This window comes from Prunus mume, linkage group LG5, assembly GCF_029339155.1.
Source record: "Prunus mume cultivar Tortuosa linkage group LG5, ASM2933915v1, whole genome shotgun sequence".
In the NCBI taxonomy this organism is placed as follows: Eukaryota; Viridiplantae; Streptophyta; class Magnoliopsida; order Rosales; family Rosaceae; genus Prunus; species Prunus mume.
Window position 1 is genome coordinate 9,191,517 of NC_142702.1, and position 17,425 is coordinate 9,208,941.

Genomic DNA, 17,425 nt, shown 5'->3' on the forward strand with positions numbered 1-17,425 from the left:
GCATGTATGGAATTAAAGTATTTAAAGCATGACTATTCAGCTTGCATGACGTGTTCATAGATGAGAGTGAAAGTTTCAAATGTTTTCTCACAAACGGCATTGAGGAATATTTTGTTATGCATGTATAAGCCTAAGGAACACCTTGGGAAGGCAGAAAAGTAGAAGAAAAGGTATAGGTAAAAGAGTTCGAAGGAAAGGAGGTAAAACGACGCAAGGGAAAGGGAAAGGGAAGGGCCCTCTCCTAAGCCCGACAAGGTGGCCGTTTGCATGGTACTTAGGGAGGGCATGACTAAAATATTCGAATGTAAGGGAGAATCAAACCTAGAAACTCAGAGCCTATCATTATTGCAGCTTCATTTGTGTTTCTAAGTGAGCATGCAAAGTAAGCATGGGTGATGGACGTTGAAGAAGGCTAGGACAGATCCGTTATCAACTCCGTCAGTGTTTAAGAATTTTATTTCCGTTATGTTTCGTTATTATGATTATTTAAATAACATACATGATTTCGGGGATGTTTCATATCATGTACGTAAATGAAAATGAATTCATTGAATTAATTGCAAATTACAAGGATTCATGTAACTCAATATCTAACTTCGGCCGCAAAAAAGGAAAAATGTAAATATCTAACAAGTTCAGAAGAACCATCACTGCAATTAGTTTGTCTTTCTATAAATAAAAGCAACGACCCAATGAGGCCACATACAAAACACTTTGCGCCACTTCACAGACTAACGTGAAGTGTCAACGGCTATCAAGATCTCATGAAGGCTTCAACGAAATGTTTTTCCGAAAATGATCTACACCCCTTCGCACCATTTCAGACTCACCAATGGCGTGAGCAGCTACCGAGATTCAATGAAGACTTCAACCAGAACCCCGTTAAAGGAAAAGATTTGTATTTCCTATATACTATCCCACTCTACCAAATACTATATACCAACTGGGTTATATTTATGCCCATTTCTAAAGTTACACAACATTATCTCATCGAGAAAATGTTATTTCTTTCACCCAATGCTGCACCTAATAATCATATACTAACGAAGAAATGTCCAGACCGCTCCAAATCATGAGTCTTTTGGTCTTTCCTATTACTGATGAAGAAGACTTCTTTTTTCTGAAGGAGATATTGCTTAGAGCATCCTACGCACCATCTTCTAGATCAGTAGTACTCATCAGTTATCATCAACCACCTTATGGCAGCAGCTCCGTCTTCCAGATCAGTAATCACAATCAACCAGACTGACGTTTTGATCTTCTGCGTTTCCCAAGAAGTTTCAGCATGTTGTCAGTGACATCAGGAGGGGAGTTGTTCTCTTCATCACGACTATTGTCTGAGGTGTGAGTCAACCAGGCCAGTGCTTCTATAGCAGCATCTCTTTCTGCAAGCTGCTTATTTTTCTTGGGTTTCCCAACAAATTGCATGCCCTTGAACTCCACCAATGCTCTGAATTCATTCGACTTAAGGTGCTTTATTTTATATTTTGGAGGGGAGTGTCCTGCTCTCATCAACAGAGTTTGTAGCAAACTCTTAGGATTGGTTCCGTCTTTTGTGAATCTGCTGTTATCACCAGACTCCTTTGGCCTCTTGCTGTCACGGCCAAATACAAATCTTCCTTCACATTGATCTGCGGATACTAGCTCTTGAACAGCAAGCATAAGGTACTTCCCTTCCTTGTGAATATCAAGGCTAGGATCTTGAAGCTGCATCATTGCAGGGGATTATCACTCATAAAATCTGGAATTACTTGTTTTTTCTTGTTGTGGCCTTTAACACAGTTGATACATTTGTAAACCAGGATTTCAGCCCAGTCCTAAAGGCCACAACAAGATAGCAGAATATCAAACAACAAATATGATAGGTTCTTTACAAATAAATACCTAATATTGTCGATGCATGCCAGGTAGCATTTTCTAAAACCACATGAAGAATAGGTGGAAGAAAACAAGATGATTCATAAAGTTCTCAAAGATATAGAACATTTTGAAAACATAAGAATACTTCTTTGACCTTCTTCAAATTTTTGCAATGAACATAGTACAGGAAACACCAGAAGAGAAACTTCAAACAACTAATTATGTTTATCCACGCAAGTTCCATCCTATAATAAACCTAAGCACAGCAACACCCACAAAGTCACACCTAATCATCTAAAGAATTGCAAAACTAAAGTACATGATTAATGCAATGTGCTTTTTATGAATGCAAGATTAGGGAGAACTGTTAGTATCTGCATAGTATTTTGTTGAAGAAGCTTTAATTCCTGACTCACCTTCTTTTGAATAAGCTCATTAAGTTCTTCCTTAAGCTTCAAATAGCAGTCCACCAAACTAGGATCCATGAAGAAGTCAATATAACCTTCCAACATTCTCAAATGCCCAGCCTAAGGATGGAAAAAAAGAAAAAGAAACAGGAAAGGAGCAAAGTATAGATTATAAAATCATGGCAGTCAATTTCCTACAATTGAATTAACTCAGGGTTACATAATATGATTGAATAATCACCTGGACCCCATGGTTCAAGGAACCACCAAAAAGGATCAGTATTGAATCAGATACGCCAGTGGAATCACGTATGAAAACAGTATTGACCTTTACTTTTTCACCAAAGACCAACCAGGGGTAGGGAATTGTTTGGTAACGCGCATTCACAGAATTCTGAAAGTAGGACCATACGATTAAGTACTGAGAACTACAATTGTTTTAGCACGGCAGCCATAAGTAACACGTAACACTACCAGACTGGTAGAAAATCTCTTCACATAATAAAACACTTTTATCTATTCAAAACTTGCATGATGATTTAAATTCTCACATCCAACAAATGCTCACTCCATAAATTCGAAAAGAATAATTCCTTGGGTAAAACTTTGAATGTAGATCATTAATTCCATGAGAGTTAACTGACCCAGATTGATATGATGATATCCAGCAAAATATTAAAGATGACTATGACAAAGAAAAGGATCATTCACCATTTGACCTATGTGCATGTGAACACAGCAAGTGAACTCGCATACGGTGCATACAGAAATGTATTTACTCTTTGGCATGCAAGTAGACCGGCTCATGCACAACAGAAAAGTTATTAAAACATAAATGCGAACCCAACACATAATAGTAGAAATGCCAAATGAATTTTAATGAGTTATTCCAGCATTACATACACTTGAAAAACAGTATAACAATTTCAAAACGTGAAGTTCTATAGCAAATGTTATCAAATTGCCAGATAGAGTTAAAAAAGTGAACAATTCCTCTATTGTATGTACACAGTAGCCAGTAAGTCCACCTATGTTTTATTAGAACCCAAACAGAGCAGTCACATGCTAACTATGCAAATTCATTTACATTTGTTAGAGTTAGAGCCTCCAACCCACAACCCAATAGTAATTGATTGGAGAGGCCCAGGTTGTCATATACTGCGGGTCTTGACATACCCAATGTATGACTTATATTCTCATGTGTGGCCGGACTGAGCCAAACAGGTGGATCAAATATATTCGATGATATGGAGCACAAGTGGCCAAACTGGGCCTGACACATGGATGAATTGTCTGCTCTGATGCCATGCTAGAGTGAGAGCATCCAACTCAAGGACATACCCGATGTGGGATTAATATTCTCACCACATATGAATATACCACATTGTATAGAAAACAGCCTCTCATCCAGACTACCAACCATACCTCTTCACAGACATCAAAACTTGTTTGTTTTAGGAAAGATCAAAATCAAGCCCAAGTTAGATTCAAAATCTCATTCTAAATATGTCAGCAATAATTAATTATATATAAAACTTTTCTTTTTCTTATAAAAATAATAAATTATATATAAAAGGACTTCATCAGTTGCCTAGATTCTAATTCAACAGAGTAAAACATTTTATCCACCACCCACCTACAGTTTCAATTTATTTCGCAAAGTATTAAAAATTTAGTTTGGATAAGGCATTGCAACTTACAGCATATAGTAAAACCTGGCCATCATCCATCGTTTTGAAAGACATGGATGTCTCTCGGTGCTGCAGATATGGTAAGAAGATACAATTGTCAACAAAACTGATAATGTAAGGATTAGCCAATGAAAAAATATTTTCAAATAGAGAAACCATACCACTACAGACGCTATTCCAGGGAAAAGTCCAGAACATATGATTGCACGAACCAAGGACTGGTTGTGACTTAGCTTGTTGTTAATGCTTGCATCTGCATCCACCAAGCCAGCATCTCTCAAAATGTAGTTAAACTGCTTCCGAAGAGAATGAATAGCCTGAAGTGTTTGGGCAGAAAGGAAATTTCTCCAGCAGTATTCATACGCTGATCCTTCTCGTTCTGCATCTTTCCATCCTTCATATGCACGAACAAGAGCCATATGATCACTGTAATCTTTTGCAGAGAATCTAGATTTTGCTGTCCCTGCTAGCTGTCAGAGAGAGGGGGAGAGAGAGGAAAACCTAGTCAGTGACGTTCATCAGAGTGGATTTTACTAGATCCTATCAATGATTTCATGCATCAATATGGGTATTTAAATATTGATTTGGGTTTAATTGTTTAACTAACTAGGTGTGTGCAATCGGACACTATACTTTGTATGGAAGTGGTTTATATTATAATTTTATTTTTCTGTTTCTGGTTTGAACAATCGCTTTCTCATCGTATGGGTATGTACTAAACTACTGTAACAATGTTAACTTTTTATATGAACCTATATGGAGAAGTGTGCATTTGAGCAGAAATCAGAAATTTGGTCCTAAATCTGTTTCAGGTTTTTGCTCTCTTGCACCCCAGTTTTTAAATTGAGTGAGAATATAAATTACATCAATAACATTAGTAGATAGTAGATTTTCAGCCTGAAGTAGATGGTACACAGTTATTGAACTTTTCAAAACTGGGTATCATCCCACATGGTTTGGTTGCAAGAATTGTACTTTCGATATTGCTCTATTGGGTTTGCAGAACCGGAACAACAGAGATGAATTTTATGCAATTGCATGAATATATGCTCTCCTCCGTTAGACCAAGTTCTGTTTCCTTTAGACTAATGTGTGTGGTGTGAGAAACAAACATCAGGGTACATTGCCCTGTACTATTAACATGGGTTTCGAATGAATGTAAGAATCTTCACACGATGGGTAGGGTTTGTGTAACTTACAGCTAACAAGTCTATTTGATTCTATCAGAGGTAATAATATAAGATCTTTGCATAGCCAAGGAATAGACTTTTATGTACTAACTGTTATCATTGAATTTTGTACTTACATCCTTTTTGTCTTGAGGCAAAAGGAAAGGATCTCTGACGCTAAGCCCAGACACTATTGTAAGAACAGGATCAAAGCAATGAAACACGGCACCCATAATCAGCATTTTCCCTAGTTTGGGATCTACTGGAAGTATTGACAAATATTTTCCTGATCAAGAAACAAACATGACAGAACAAAGGGCAGAAATCTTAATAAATAGAAAGCTAATATGGGAATCCAGTTACACATTAATTAGTACAACTTTCATCTCGGAAACAGACTAACCGAGACTTGTCAAATTTTCATTATCATCTAATGCCCCAATCGATGTAAGAAAGCCAATGGCATTTTGAACCTGTCATGCATTGAATTTGTCAGTTTGTCTGATTAACTAAGGTAATTCATAAAATAAAATAAGCAAGCCACTCAATACCGAAAAACAAAATGGAAAGCAGAGGGCCCATATAATCAGTGAAAACACAAAACTACTTTTAACTCAACGAACATTATGCAATGTGAGGAACGTTTAAGATAGAACTAAAACTGACTGATTTTGGGACAGGTGAAGTTCTGAGCTGTGTACTAAGATCCAAGTGCAGATGTTATTAGTTTAATAATAGAATAAGGTATGTGTAAATCATAAGACCGTCGATTTCACTATTAATGATTCTCAATTTCACTGCTCACTGTTGGCAATCAATCATCAAATCCTTTTTTTTCTCCTTTGAGAAGTAATATTTTTTATGAAGGTGCCTATATTTAAACCCAACTTTTTCATAATACCCAACTTACTATATAAACCCAACTATTTTTTGAAAAATTTAACCCATCTTCCGAAATACCTCCATTAATACCGAAACCATTCCGTACGCACAAAAAGTAGTTACCCACCCATCTTACACCACTGAAAAACACCACCCACCCAGACAAGAACACTCACTGCCAAACCCCACCCGAGTAATGTTTGACAGTCAAAAACCATAATCATGTCCTTAGTTTTAGTTCTGGTCACGATAAAGGGTTTCTAAATTGGGTTTTTTTCACCCATATTCGGTGCTGGTTTGTTGAAATGCAAATGAGTGGCTCAGTAGTCGGCCACTGCACTTGAAGGAGGTTTGGTAGGCAACCACTGAACAAATACATATTTTTTTTTGGATATATGTTGTATGGTTGCTGGCTGCCAAAGGTTCCATAGATTTGGAACAAAAACGAAAGTTAGATTGTGTGTTCAGTCCTGTTGTTCATCTTCAATTGTATGACTATCAATTTTCTATTCCTTCTGTAAGGAAAGGGGGTATCTAAAGATTGAATGAATAAACTAATTTCTGAGGGTGGTGTAAGATTCCCATTTTCATTGGTCCTAAATGAAGATTATGCCACCACAAAAAATAAAAATGTTGGAAATCGTCCTGTAGTTCATAAACAGTGTGGACTATAAAATCAAAACTGTTCCATTATTTCCAGATTATAAATTTATGGAATATAAGAGGCAAAGCTTGATATGGAAGAATTTCAAACAAAATCAATTGCATACGTGCTTACATGGTAGTGCCATACTAACTACTTTTATATGCAGATTAGAATATGCCAAGAGAGAATAAAACAAAAACAGCAGAAATAAACAAGAGACAACCCTCTTTGACTAAGTGAGAAGAGTAAAAAGTTAATAAAAGAAATATATAAAATGAAGGCAGAATACATCATCTAATCATTTATGCCGTACATATGGAAACTGAATAGAATTATTAGACAGCATAAAATATTCATTGGGCAGAAACACTTACAGCAAGTGGTTCCGGTGGCTGCAAGGCAGCTGACAAGAATTCCCCTATACTAGGAACCTGCAGACTTTTAATTTGCAAGCAGAGAGAGTTTAAAGGAGTTCTGAGAAGTTCAGGAAGTTGATATTCCGCAAAAGCATGATAAACACATCTGGGGTAAAGGTGGAAGCATTCGCCTGCCTGCACCCGACCAGCCCTGCCCCTTCTCTGCAACCAAGTAACGCCACAAGGTAAAAGAAATCCTTTTGCATATTAGATGCACAGATGTGGGAAACCAAACTACAAATAGAGATGAAAGAGAATGTCAATGAGATGCCAATGACATTCAGAAAGCAATATATATAAGTATCTACTGTAATGCTGGCTCTTCAAACCATTCAATGTCTTTTAAAATACCAGGGGTGAATGAATAATGCCATGTGCTAGGCAAAGCCACATATAATCCTGGCCAACCAAACACCATCACCTGCTAATCAGTAACCATATCCATTGACTTCATTCACATGTCATGATCAAAATCAGTTTATAAGTCAGCATTTTTTACTTTAATGAGCCAGCAACATCCGAATGGAGGAAAAAAAAACTCATTGAATTATAATGCAACAGAATCTAGTGCCTACATATAGAAACTGCTTGGTTAAGTGGCCTAAGGTATAAAAAGACTTACTTGCCGAGCAGATGCTTGCGATATCCAAGAAGGTAGTAGACAAGGTGTATTATTCAAAGCATCATATGAGGTCTCTTTTGCTTTTCCACAATCAACGACAAAAACCACATCATTGATTGTAATGCTTGCTTCTGCCATATTTGTAGCAAGAACTACTTTACGAACATTAGGAGGTGGTCTCCCAAATATGAGTTTCTGGGGGAAAAGAAAGGTGATGAGAATAGCGTAACCACATTATCGAATGAAGTGTCCGTCATGTTAAAAGTATATACAAGAGATCGCATTTTATAGGCAAAGTCCGAAGGGGGAGGGAGAGAATTCTTTCTTTTACTATATCCTCATTTTGCACACCTTCGTAGAACAAATTTTCCACGCCATGTTTATAGGCCAGACAAAGAAACAGAAAAGACTAAATACCCTTATATGTAACCACTGCACTAACTGGCAAGCAAACAAACAATAAGCTACTAGACACACACATTGACACTGGGATATCTAAAGCTTCATAAGTTAATGCTGATGCAAATCCTAGTGCAGAATAGCAGATATAGAAATAAACTAACCTGTTCGGATGTCGCCATTGACCCATGGCAAGTTAGAAGCAAAACCCTGTTAGGATCACCTAAAAGGGGATGGGCTTTAAGTTGATCCCTCAAACAGCTGATATCCTCCCACCCAGTCATGAACACTAGAACAGCACCTGGTCGTTCCTTTCGACATATATGGCATAAAACTGCCTCGATTAAATTAAATCCTATGCAATCAGGTGTCCAACATGATAGTGAATCACGCGCCCTGGGGCTATAACTCTCAAAGCTTGATTTATTAAGAGCATCCTGCATAAAAGTAACAAGATAGGTTAAATTACATCTTGTGCTCTTTGTTTTTCCCATATTAACTCATATTATATTGCAAAACATAACAATGGAAAGAAATCAATGGGAGCAATAGTTAATAGACCAATTCAAAAGAGTAGATAATGAAAGTCTATTAACACGTGGGAGCACGTATGGATGGAGAGTCCCAAGATCATTTAAACTATTAGGCAACGCTTTAATTCCCCGATATGGGATTCACACTCTCAACAAGAACAAAGAGGCAAGAAAGATAATCGTCACTAAATGATTGTGAAGATTCCACAAGAACTATTAATGATGCTACTGCAAATTACCCTACCAAAACTTCGTATTACAATTTGCATGCAGCAAAACTTGTAAATTTCAAATAATTCTGAAAGTTCCATGAAAGCCATTTCGAAATAGCATCATACCTCAACTAGAGCAGTAATCTGGTTTTTCCTTTTTCGAGGCACTAACTGCTTCTGTGTTTTCCACATTTTGTCTTGGCCATAATCATCAATTTGGTTGAAAGAGGTCAACTTATACCCAGTTATTTCAAGTACATCTTCTAAAAAGTGTGCTTTCACTGGATATGTAAAGCCCTGAATAGCATACAAATGCATTAGCATTGATATGGGACAAAGAATTACATGAGAGATTCTTTACATTACTTGATGGTAGAGAATAAGGTAAGGAATAGAATCAGAACAGCTGCCTGCGATACTTGCAACCCCAACTAATTCTTATTTTCCAATATGAAACAAAAGAAACATTTATTAATATTTAATACATTAATGTCACATCAGTTACCACAAGGGCATTGCTATAACACCAAGATTCCATATTTAGTAACCACTATTTTTATTCACTTGCAGCAGAAGCTGTCAAATTCATGACACTTTTCTGATGCAGCAAAAAATTTTGGTCATTGTCGCTTACACAGCACCATACATACGTTTGCAAGCAGTTAAACATAAAGTGCATGAATAACAACCCTCTCTATACAGCCAACATTATCTCCAGAAACTAGGAAAATTAAGGTAACATGAATCAATATATACCCTGAATAAACTCAGAATTTAGCTAACCGGAATGTGAATTGTTGGTGCTCCTCCAAAATAATTTGAAAATAGCTCAGCATTCAGAGTGGCACTCATTAAAACCAATCTTAAATCCCGACGGCGTGGAAGCAGATCCTTCAACACAATCAATAAGAAGTCTGCAATAAACAGTTATAGAAGGGGAAAAAATTAAATTAAGCTAGGCTGCTACTTCTGCACTATCAGACATTGACATGGATATGTATGGAAGTGCACCTTCATTCATGCCTCGCTCATGAATCTCATCAACGAAAACATGGGTTATACCATTCAGGTTGCGATCACTCAACAGACGGCGAAGTAAAATACCACTGGTACAGAAAAGCAGATGGGTATTTTTTCCCTTCATTCCCTCCAATCGAACTTTATAACCAACCTACCAAAAAAAATCTCTGTTGTGGTATAGCAGCAGAATAAAGAAGCTTTCAATTTAAAACTCTCTGTCTTTTTCCTTCTTTAAAGTAAATAAATTCAGTGTGTGTGTGCCTGCATCTATCATCTCTGTCTATGGTTTGATGGAGACAAGACTCACTGTTTCACCAAGAGGCTCTCCCCTCTCTGCTGACACTCTTTCTGCAACAGCCATAGCAGATATTCTTCGAGGCTGTGTACAAATGATGCTACAGAATGCTCCACGGCCAGATTCTATTTCTGACTCTAGTATATATTGAGGAAGTTGAGTGGTCTTACCACATCCAGTCTCCCCAGAAATCACTATTACCTATCATCATACGAACTTATTGGGAATTCTGGTGGATAAAAAATATGAAACACAGTACAGAAGAAGTATGTTCATTAATAGTTAAGATAACAAAGAAGATCACAGCCCATTGATCACAAGAATTAGAGTTTCTTCTTTTTGGTCTGAACAAGAATTAGAGTATCTACTCCATAACAAGCACAAACTGTTGCATGACAAAGACAAATGGTTTCCAGCATATAGATGACCTAGATAGAATACAATCCCCTCAAACATCTATATCCATAACTAAGTAATAAGAAGGTATCAATAGACACCATTATTTTTTTCCTCTTGATTGAGTGTTGCTTGTTCATGTTGTACAGCTATTGGGTCTTACTCTCGTAAACTGCGGGAACATGTTTCGTGGACTCCTTGTCCACATTGTTTGTATCTTTCACCTTTTTTTCAGTTACATAAATGCAAAAAAAACAAAAAAAAATCTTGAAGACTATTCGAAATTCAGAAAAACTACATGGGAGGAATCTATTATAATAAACTGCATATGTATTATATGCCAAATTATTTCATATATTTCTACTATTTTAAGTTTCTACTAAATTTTCAGGCCAATTAAATAGTTACTGCTAAGTTCTTTAGTAAACAACAAAAGTAAGAAATTAATAAGTGTTTTTTTGTTTATGAATTCTTATTTCTTTTTAGCAGTGCCCACACTTAAACTAGCTAAGAATAGAAAGAATAAAAACACACCAAAACATGGTTAGATGAGATGAAGCTACACGTTGTATAATTAAACCTGATTTTTTGCAATTGCTTGCAGCAACCTTTCATTCTCCTTGAAAGCCGGTAGTGATTTGCGGAAGCCTAGCAGCTTCTTACCTTCAGGTGATTCCTTTAAATCAAAAAGAAACATGTTGGAAAAGAGACCAGAATCATTAGCATGATATTATTATTACCTTCAACTTTATCACAGATAATTGACGGCACATCTCTAGCACTACATGAACGCAGACCTGGCTCGAGGTGCTTCTTATTATGAAGTTATTCAAAATCTCACTTTAAGTTGTTATGAGAATTTTTAGATGGATAGCAAGCAAATCCATCCATGCAAATGTTTGAGAATGGAGATGAGATGCAGTAGGCACAATGCAAAATTAATGGAACAGGAGTCATTATTATGCATAGCTAAAGAAGAACTATAAGGGCGATTCAAATGATGCAGATAAAATTATGCTAACAGATGCAGTGAGACATTTCCATGTTTCCTTTGATTTCCTTTATTTTTGTCAAGATCAAAATGGAGAATTTCTAACATAAACAAAAGAGCAACAGGTTACAGCCAATTTATTAGGATACAAAAGGCAAGTGAATGATACCTGCCAAGCTCTTTGCATATTACGCATCTGCAAACTCCTCCTCTGAAGAACCTTCTCCATGACAGACCCATCTAGAAGAGAATCGGCATTCTCATCAGGAATTGCATTTTCAAGCTGATCAAGGTGCTCAGAGTCACCTCTATTGTCGGTGAACTTTCCAGAGTTTAACCGGACTCGATCAAGGTGTTCCTGCAGCAAACCCTCTACCCTCCTTTGCAAACCAAGAGGGATAACCACCTGCCCATATTGATCACAATATCAAATTCTCCCCATAAAACCACTCCCAACAGTTACTACAAATTATTTGTGCTTTCAAAGAATTTTCGAGAAGAGAACATGACACTACCTCCCTTTGTGGCCGCTTATCATCCAAATCTGGCCTGTAGTTTGGAAGAGGAATCTTGCTGGCAACCACCACTTTCCCATATATTTCACTAAGAGTAAGTAGAGTTCAATAAGAAATTTCTTCTCTCAGAAAATGATTAACAAAACAGTAACAAAAGAACAAAACTTAAGGTTTCACTTTCTTAGTCATACCAATAAAGTCCCATCCTTTTGGCGAGGTTCGATATCTGCTCATAGTCTCTCCTATCCCTCTTATCTCTGGATACAATCTCTTGGTCCTTTTCGCTGCGCAACAGCAAGCTCATTTTCCATTTCCACTCGTCAATGTTCGCCACCGAAGATGATGCCTACAATCGAGTATCAACCAAATGTTCTTCATCAATATATGTACATATTTCTAAGCACAAAACTTCCACCCATGACTTTTCAGGCATTTTCTCTGCAGCCAAACAGAGGATAACAACAATAACAATATGAAATTTGACAGAGAATAACCTTTTGGCCCTCGAAATCGCACTCGTACTCGTCGTCAGAGAACTGCTCGGCAGCGTAGCCGCAAAACCCACGCTTGGAAACAAGGAATCCGCCATTGGAGATTGAGGAAGAAGAAGAAGAGTGCAGAAGTAGTAAGGCGAGGTTACGAGTGTGTGTGCGGTAAAATGGATAACAAGCGTTATTCTTGTTGGAGACTGCCTTGAGAAGAAGACCCACTGCTGCTCTCGGACTACGCATCTTCTAAGGCATCTCCGTTTTCATTTTTTGTGTTAAAGACGAAAGGGAATTGGAAGAGAATAAGAGTCGAGAGCTACAGGGTTTTGCAGACAGAGTGAAAGGGAAGCAGGGGATTTACTAACAAGAACGAACAAAGTATTCAACTTGAATCCAACTTTTTAAATTTAAAAATAGAATTTGAGTACAAAACAAACAAACAAAAAAAATTAAATCTGTTTGGTAGTCTTATTTTTAAAAACTCAAATTCAATAACAACTAAAAAACCCTCTAATTATTAAAAACAAAAAATATCTACTTTTTCAGTTTTTTTTTAACAAATCACAAATTCTCAAATTTTTAAAATTTGAAAACAGTTTTCAAGTTACATACCAAATAAGTTTTTGAATCTTAAAAATAAATTTAAGAACTCCTTCTTTTTAAGAAAATCAAAGTTTTTGAATTCCCTATTTGAATAGGATACCAAATGCCCCCTAAAAGATTTACGATGGTTTTGTTTTTTTTTGTTTTTTTTATAAGATGATTTTAGGTTAAGAAAAATTGAAATATATATTTAGTAAACTGTAAACATAAAACATAATCAGAAATACTCACTTTCCAAAGTTAAAATACCCATTTGTTAGGATCATTTTAAAAAACTCAAACTCAGAAGAAAAAAACAAATCAAAAATACCCACATTATTGAAAAAAACAAATTGTTATATAATTAAAGAAAAATTGTAGAGACAATTGAAAAGTAGAGAAAGACAATAGAATTTGTGTCAATCAACTTGTATCTCTCATTCGGGTAAGACCTCTTATTTATAAAGTTTTCTCTCTCTCTCTCTCTCTCTCGTCTCTCTCTTTCCTCCCTCTCTCGTCTCTATCTCCTCCCTCTCTCTTTTTCTTTTGATAATTTCAATTTGAGAATTAGGATTTCTTATTTTCTTATTTTAATTTAAATTTTTTTGGATATTAAAAATAGTTTGGAGTTCAATACCAAAAAAAAATTTAGATCCTAAAATCAGTATTTTAAAAAAAATCAAGTTTTTAATAAAATAAAAAAATCTTGATTTTTTAGTTCATTTTTTTTAGCAGGATACCAAAAAGGCCCTAAATTGCCCTTCATATAAATACTTCAATATTGATCGTTTATCTCCACTAAAAAATTCATTAGTTTTATGAACCCAAATCTTCTCTCCTGGCGAAGGTGTGAAGGTCTTTGACTCCCCAATTTTTCTTCAGTCCTCATATGTACATTGGGCAATTTAAATTTTCAGAATAGAATTGAGTGACTTTAAAAATCCAATTGTAACCTCCCAAGAGGAGTAACTGGTTAATTTGTTTGAAAATACACCACACGACAAACTTTTGTGCTTGCTTTCCAAATCAAGCTTGATTCTTGGTTGAGAATGGGCATTCGCAGCTTCCTAAAGTAAAATGAGAGTGGACTTTCTCTTGCTTGGTTCATCATCATCTTCTTCTTCTTTTGAGCAAAGTCCAAACCCTAAGTTGAGAACGTATGTAACGAAGAACTCACCTGATCTCCTCTTCGTCGAATCCACGTCAAGCCTCAAAGTCGACAACCTGTGTAACGAAGAACCCAAATGATCTCGTGAATGTGGGTCACTGTTGATAGAAATCTTTGATGGAGGTAGGATCGAAATCGGATTTATTTTCGACTAATATTGGGAAATTTTATGTGATTTAATGATTGTGATATATTCTAAGTTTGAGTTATTGGACAAGACATTCCCTTGGCATTGGTAAACATTTCTTTTTTAGGTTATTAGATATTGATATGAGACAGTGAGATGACAGTTTGTGGCCTTAATGTGCATTTGTTAGTATAATTTGGCTGCTATAGATGAAATGGGGTTTGGATCGGTTTGCAATATACAAAAGTGTCGTCTCAAGTTTTAGTAATGATAAAATGACAACTATAGATGAAATGGGGTTTGGACCGATTTGCAGACTTGCATGCCCTTGGTTGTTTAGATCTCTTTGTTTATTTGTGGTAGCAAACTTTAACGTGTACAACAACTTGATTACGGTGCACCAAAGAACTGTGAAGATCGATCCAAGTGATTTAGAAAAAATTATCGGTTGCAAGGACAGTGGATGTGATGTTGAGGCTAGTGGTTGGTGCAAGAGGGCAAACAAAAGCGCAACTAGTGAAGTGTATGTTGGGAAAGATGGGAAAGTATGGTTGCCTCAAGTCCGCCAAAGAATTGATGAAACAGTTAAAGTGGACAATAAATTCCGAGCGGGATTTGTTTTATTTACATTGGGGACTCTGCTCTGCCCACCATCAGGTGAAGAAAGTTCGAGTTCGAATTTCCCAGTTTTAAGGGACCCAAAGGAAATATATAAAAATATAAAATTGGGCCAAGGTTGCTTGTTATTTCTTCAGGTATTTTGTCTTGATTCCATTGTGCAGGATGTAACACATGTTGACAAGTCAGTTTTTGTAACATACTGTCTCAATTTGTTCGTTTTAATATTCGAAATTTTATTGTAAATTACACTTTTATCCTTGAAAATTTTAACTTTTTCGTAAATTCTTGATCGATATGAGTTTTGACAATTTTCTTTGCATCATTACGTAGAACTCATTCTCACAAGTTCGTAGACACGTACTACGAATAAATCGGAGTTACAACAAGAAAGTTATGTTCAACGGAAGTTGGGGACAATTTCATAATTTTGAAATTGATTTTTTTTTAAATAAAAAAACCTAGACAGCTGGCACAATGAGAGTAGTGCACATTCTCTCTCTCTTCTCTCTCTCTCTCTCTCTCTTTCTCTCTTTCTCTCTCTCTCTCCCATCACTCTCTCTCTCTCTCTCCTCCCTTGCGTGCCATAGCATAGCCCAAGTTTCCAGGCCATTTTTCATCACCTTCACGGAAATTATTCATCTCCTCCTTCACAAATCGCCCCAAAGACCTAACCTTAAAAACCAAGGAATAAGTTGGATTTTTTATCTGAAAATTCCAGATCTCTCCCTAGCCAACACTAGATTTTCGAAAGCCACACCGGCCATTTTCAACCAGTATTGGATGTGGTTCCTTCATGAAAAACCTTCCCTTCTCTATCATCTACCTTTTCCCCAAAATATCCAACCCATTAGCTTGCTGGCAAACCTAAATCCGTTGGAAAACCTTGAATTTAAGGCATGTTCAAACCACTTTTTCTGTCGAGCCAAGTATAGAACTTTATCTTCTCATCTTGCTTGATATTTTGGTATAGGTCTTAAACGACGATTTAGAATGACAGTATGTCGAATTGATGAAATTCTGTCAGATTGGTCCCATTTTCGGATATGTGTTACCTGTATCATCATGAGTGTGTAAGAACTTACGAATCTAGAATCGGAGGTACGGATCTTTCAAATTGATAGTTCCACAGTTAAGGCTGTCCATCGAGGTCCGATTGTGTTGTCGACGATGATCTGACCGTTGGATCGTAACCAACTCCTGGGACGTCTTTAGCGGAGTGTTGTTGACCTTTAGGAATTTCCAGACTATCTTAACCTTGGAGAACACTTGAGACGATTCGAATGTTTTGGTTAGGGAAGAAGGGAATTTATTGTGTAGGGATTTCTAAATCCCATGAAGCTATGAGAAAATAAATCATCTAGCATATTCATATCTAAATGTGAAATCAAATGAAGCGGAAGCAAGACTAAAAGCTAGAGTTTCATACAAGTCTCATTTTAGGTCATAATCTTTCTAGGCTTATGAAAACTTGCACCATTGACACTAATATCAAATATTAAAGAGAACGTAGAAAGAAGACATACCCTTAGAGAAAATCTTGAAACCAAGGATGGTGTTCAAGTAGAGGGATTGGTCCCTTAGATGTTGATTCTCCACTTTGGTCTCCAAAGAGACACAATGGTGTTATGCCTTCCCAAAGAATCTTCACCAAGGATGGAGGAGAATAGGAGAACAAGAAAGCTTGGAGAGAAGAAGGGTGCTAGGCTCTTTTTCTCCAAGTGGCTGGCCAAGAGAGAAAGCAAGGGAGGAGGCTTAATGTTTCCCCTTTTCCTAAATGTCTAACTTGAAACCCTAAAGAGGTGTGGAGGTGTGGCATTCTATTTATAGAGCCTTATTTGCATCACACTATTTGACACATGAGCATAAAGCCCATGTGTGCTGCACCCCCTCATCCCTTGACCATTTTGGGCTACTCTGGTTTACCACATTAATCCCATAATGTGTCACACTTTGCATAAGTCTATATGGTCCATTTATATAAATATTTAAGTTATATAGGACCAAAACTAAAGTTCATAACTTCAATAAATTCATCAAGCTAGTCTAATTAGTTTAATTGATTTAATGACTTAACTAATTAAATTACTAACTTGTCTAACAAGCATTGGTCCTAGTCAACCTTATGTTGACCGTGTCGAGTCTTGGGTCAACAATTTAACCTTTGACTTTTGACTTTTGACTTTGACTTTGAACTGTATCCCTCTATATAATTCTCCTTATTGGCGAAAGTTAATGTAATTAATCCTTACAGGGCTTCCACAAACCATGAGTGACACCTAGTAGTATGTCATAACTACCCATGCTAAATAGAATTCATTTAAACTTAGTCAATTTGTGATAACAATGCAATTTGGTCCTTCTCTAACACAATACTCTATATTGTGT

The 17,425-nt window shown here is 36.5% G+C and overlaps 1 protein-coding gene across 3 annotated transcripts; it reads right to left on the reverse strand.

Annotated features, from left to right (window-relative positions):
• Positions 1-526: 526 nt before the first annotated feature.
• On the reverse strand, positions 527-12,894 carry ABO6 (DEA(D/H)-box RNA helicase family protein). Of its 3 annotated transcripts, none has more exons than XM_089052849.1 (19): positions 12,549-12,893; positions 12,246-12,400; positions 12,055-12,142; positions 11,709-11,945; positions 11,129-11,224; positions 10,165-10,353; positions 9,849-10,008; positions 9,621-9,751; positions 8,964-9,134; positions 8,257-8,529; positions 7,694-7,888; positions 7,030-7,233; positions 5,531-5,600; positions 5,265-5,413; positions 4,120-4,428; positions 3,968-4,027; positions 2,509-2,661; positions 2,277-2,387; positions 527-1,707 (listed from the first exon to the last, which is right to left on the reverse strand). In XM_089052849.1, the coding sequence occupies exons 1-19, from the start codon at positions 12,783-12,785 to the stop codon at positions 1,237-1,239; spliced, it is 3,459 nt and encodes a 1,152-aa protein (XP_088908975.1). In that variant the 5' UTR covers positions 12,786-12,893; the 3' UTR covers positions 527-1,236. The 3 variants fall into 3 exon arrangements, with proteins under 3 accessions (XP_088908975.1, XP_088908977.1, XP_088908978.1); XM_089052852.1 differs by having other exon boundaries at positions 1,679-1,817; positions 12,549-12,894; XM_089052851.1 differs by lacking the exon at positions 10,165-10,353.
• Between the last annotated feature and the right edge of the window lie 4,531 nt (positions 12,895-17,425).

Coding starts and splice junctions, on each gene's coding strand:
- ABO6 (XM_089052849.1), bottom strand. CDS start 12,785: ATGCGTAGTCCGAGAGCAGCAGTGGGTCTTCTTCTCAAGGCAGTCTCC. Junction 5,414..5,530: donor TGAAAATTTGACAAGTCTCG/GTTAGTCTGTTT, acceptor TTTCTTGATCAG/GAAAATATTTGTCAATACTT. Junction 1,708..2,276: donor ATGAGCTTATTCAAAAGAAG/GTGAGTCAGGAA, acceptor GCAATGATGCAG/CTTCAAGATCCTAGCCTTGA.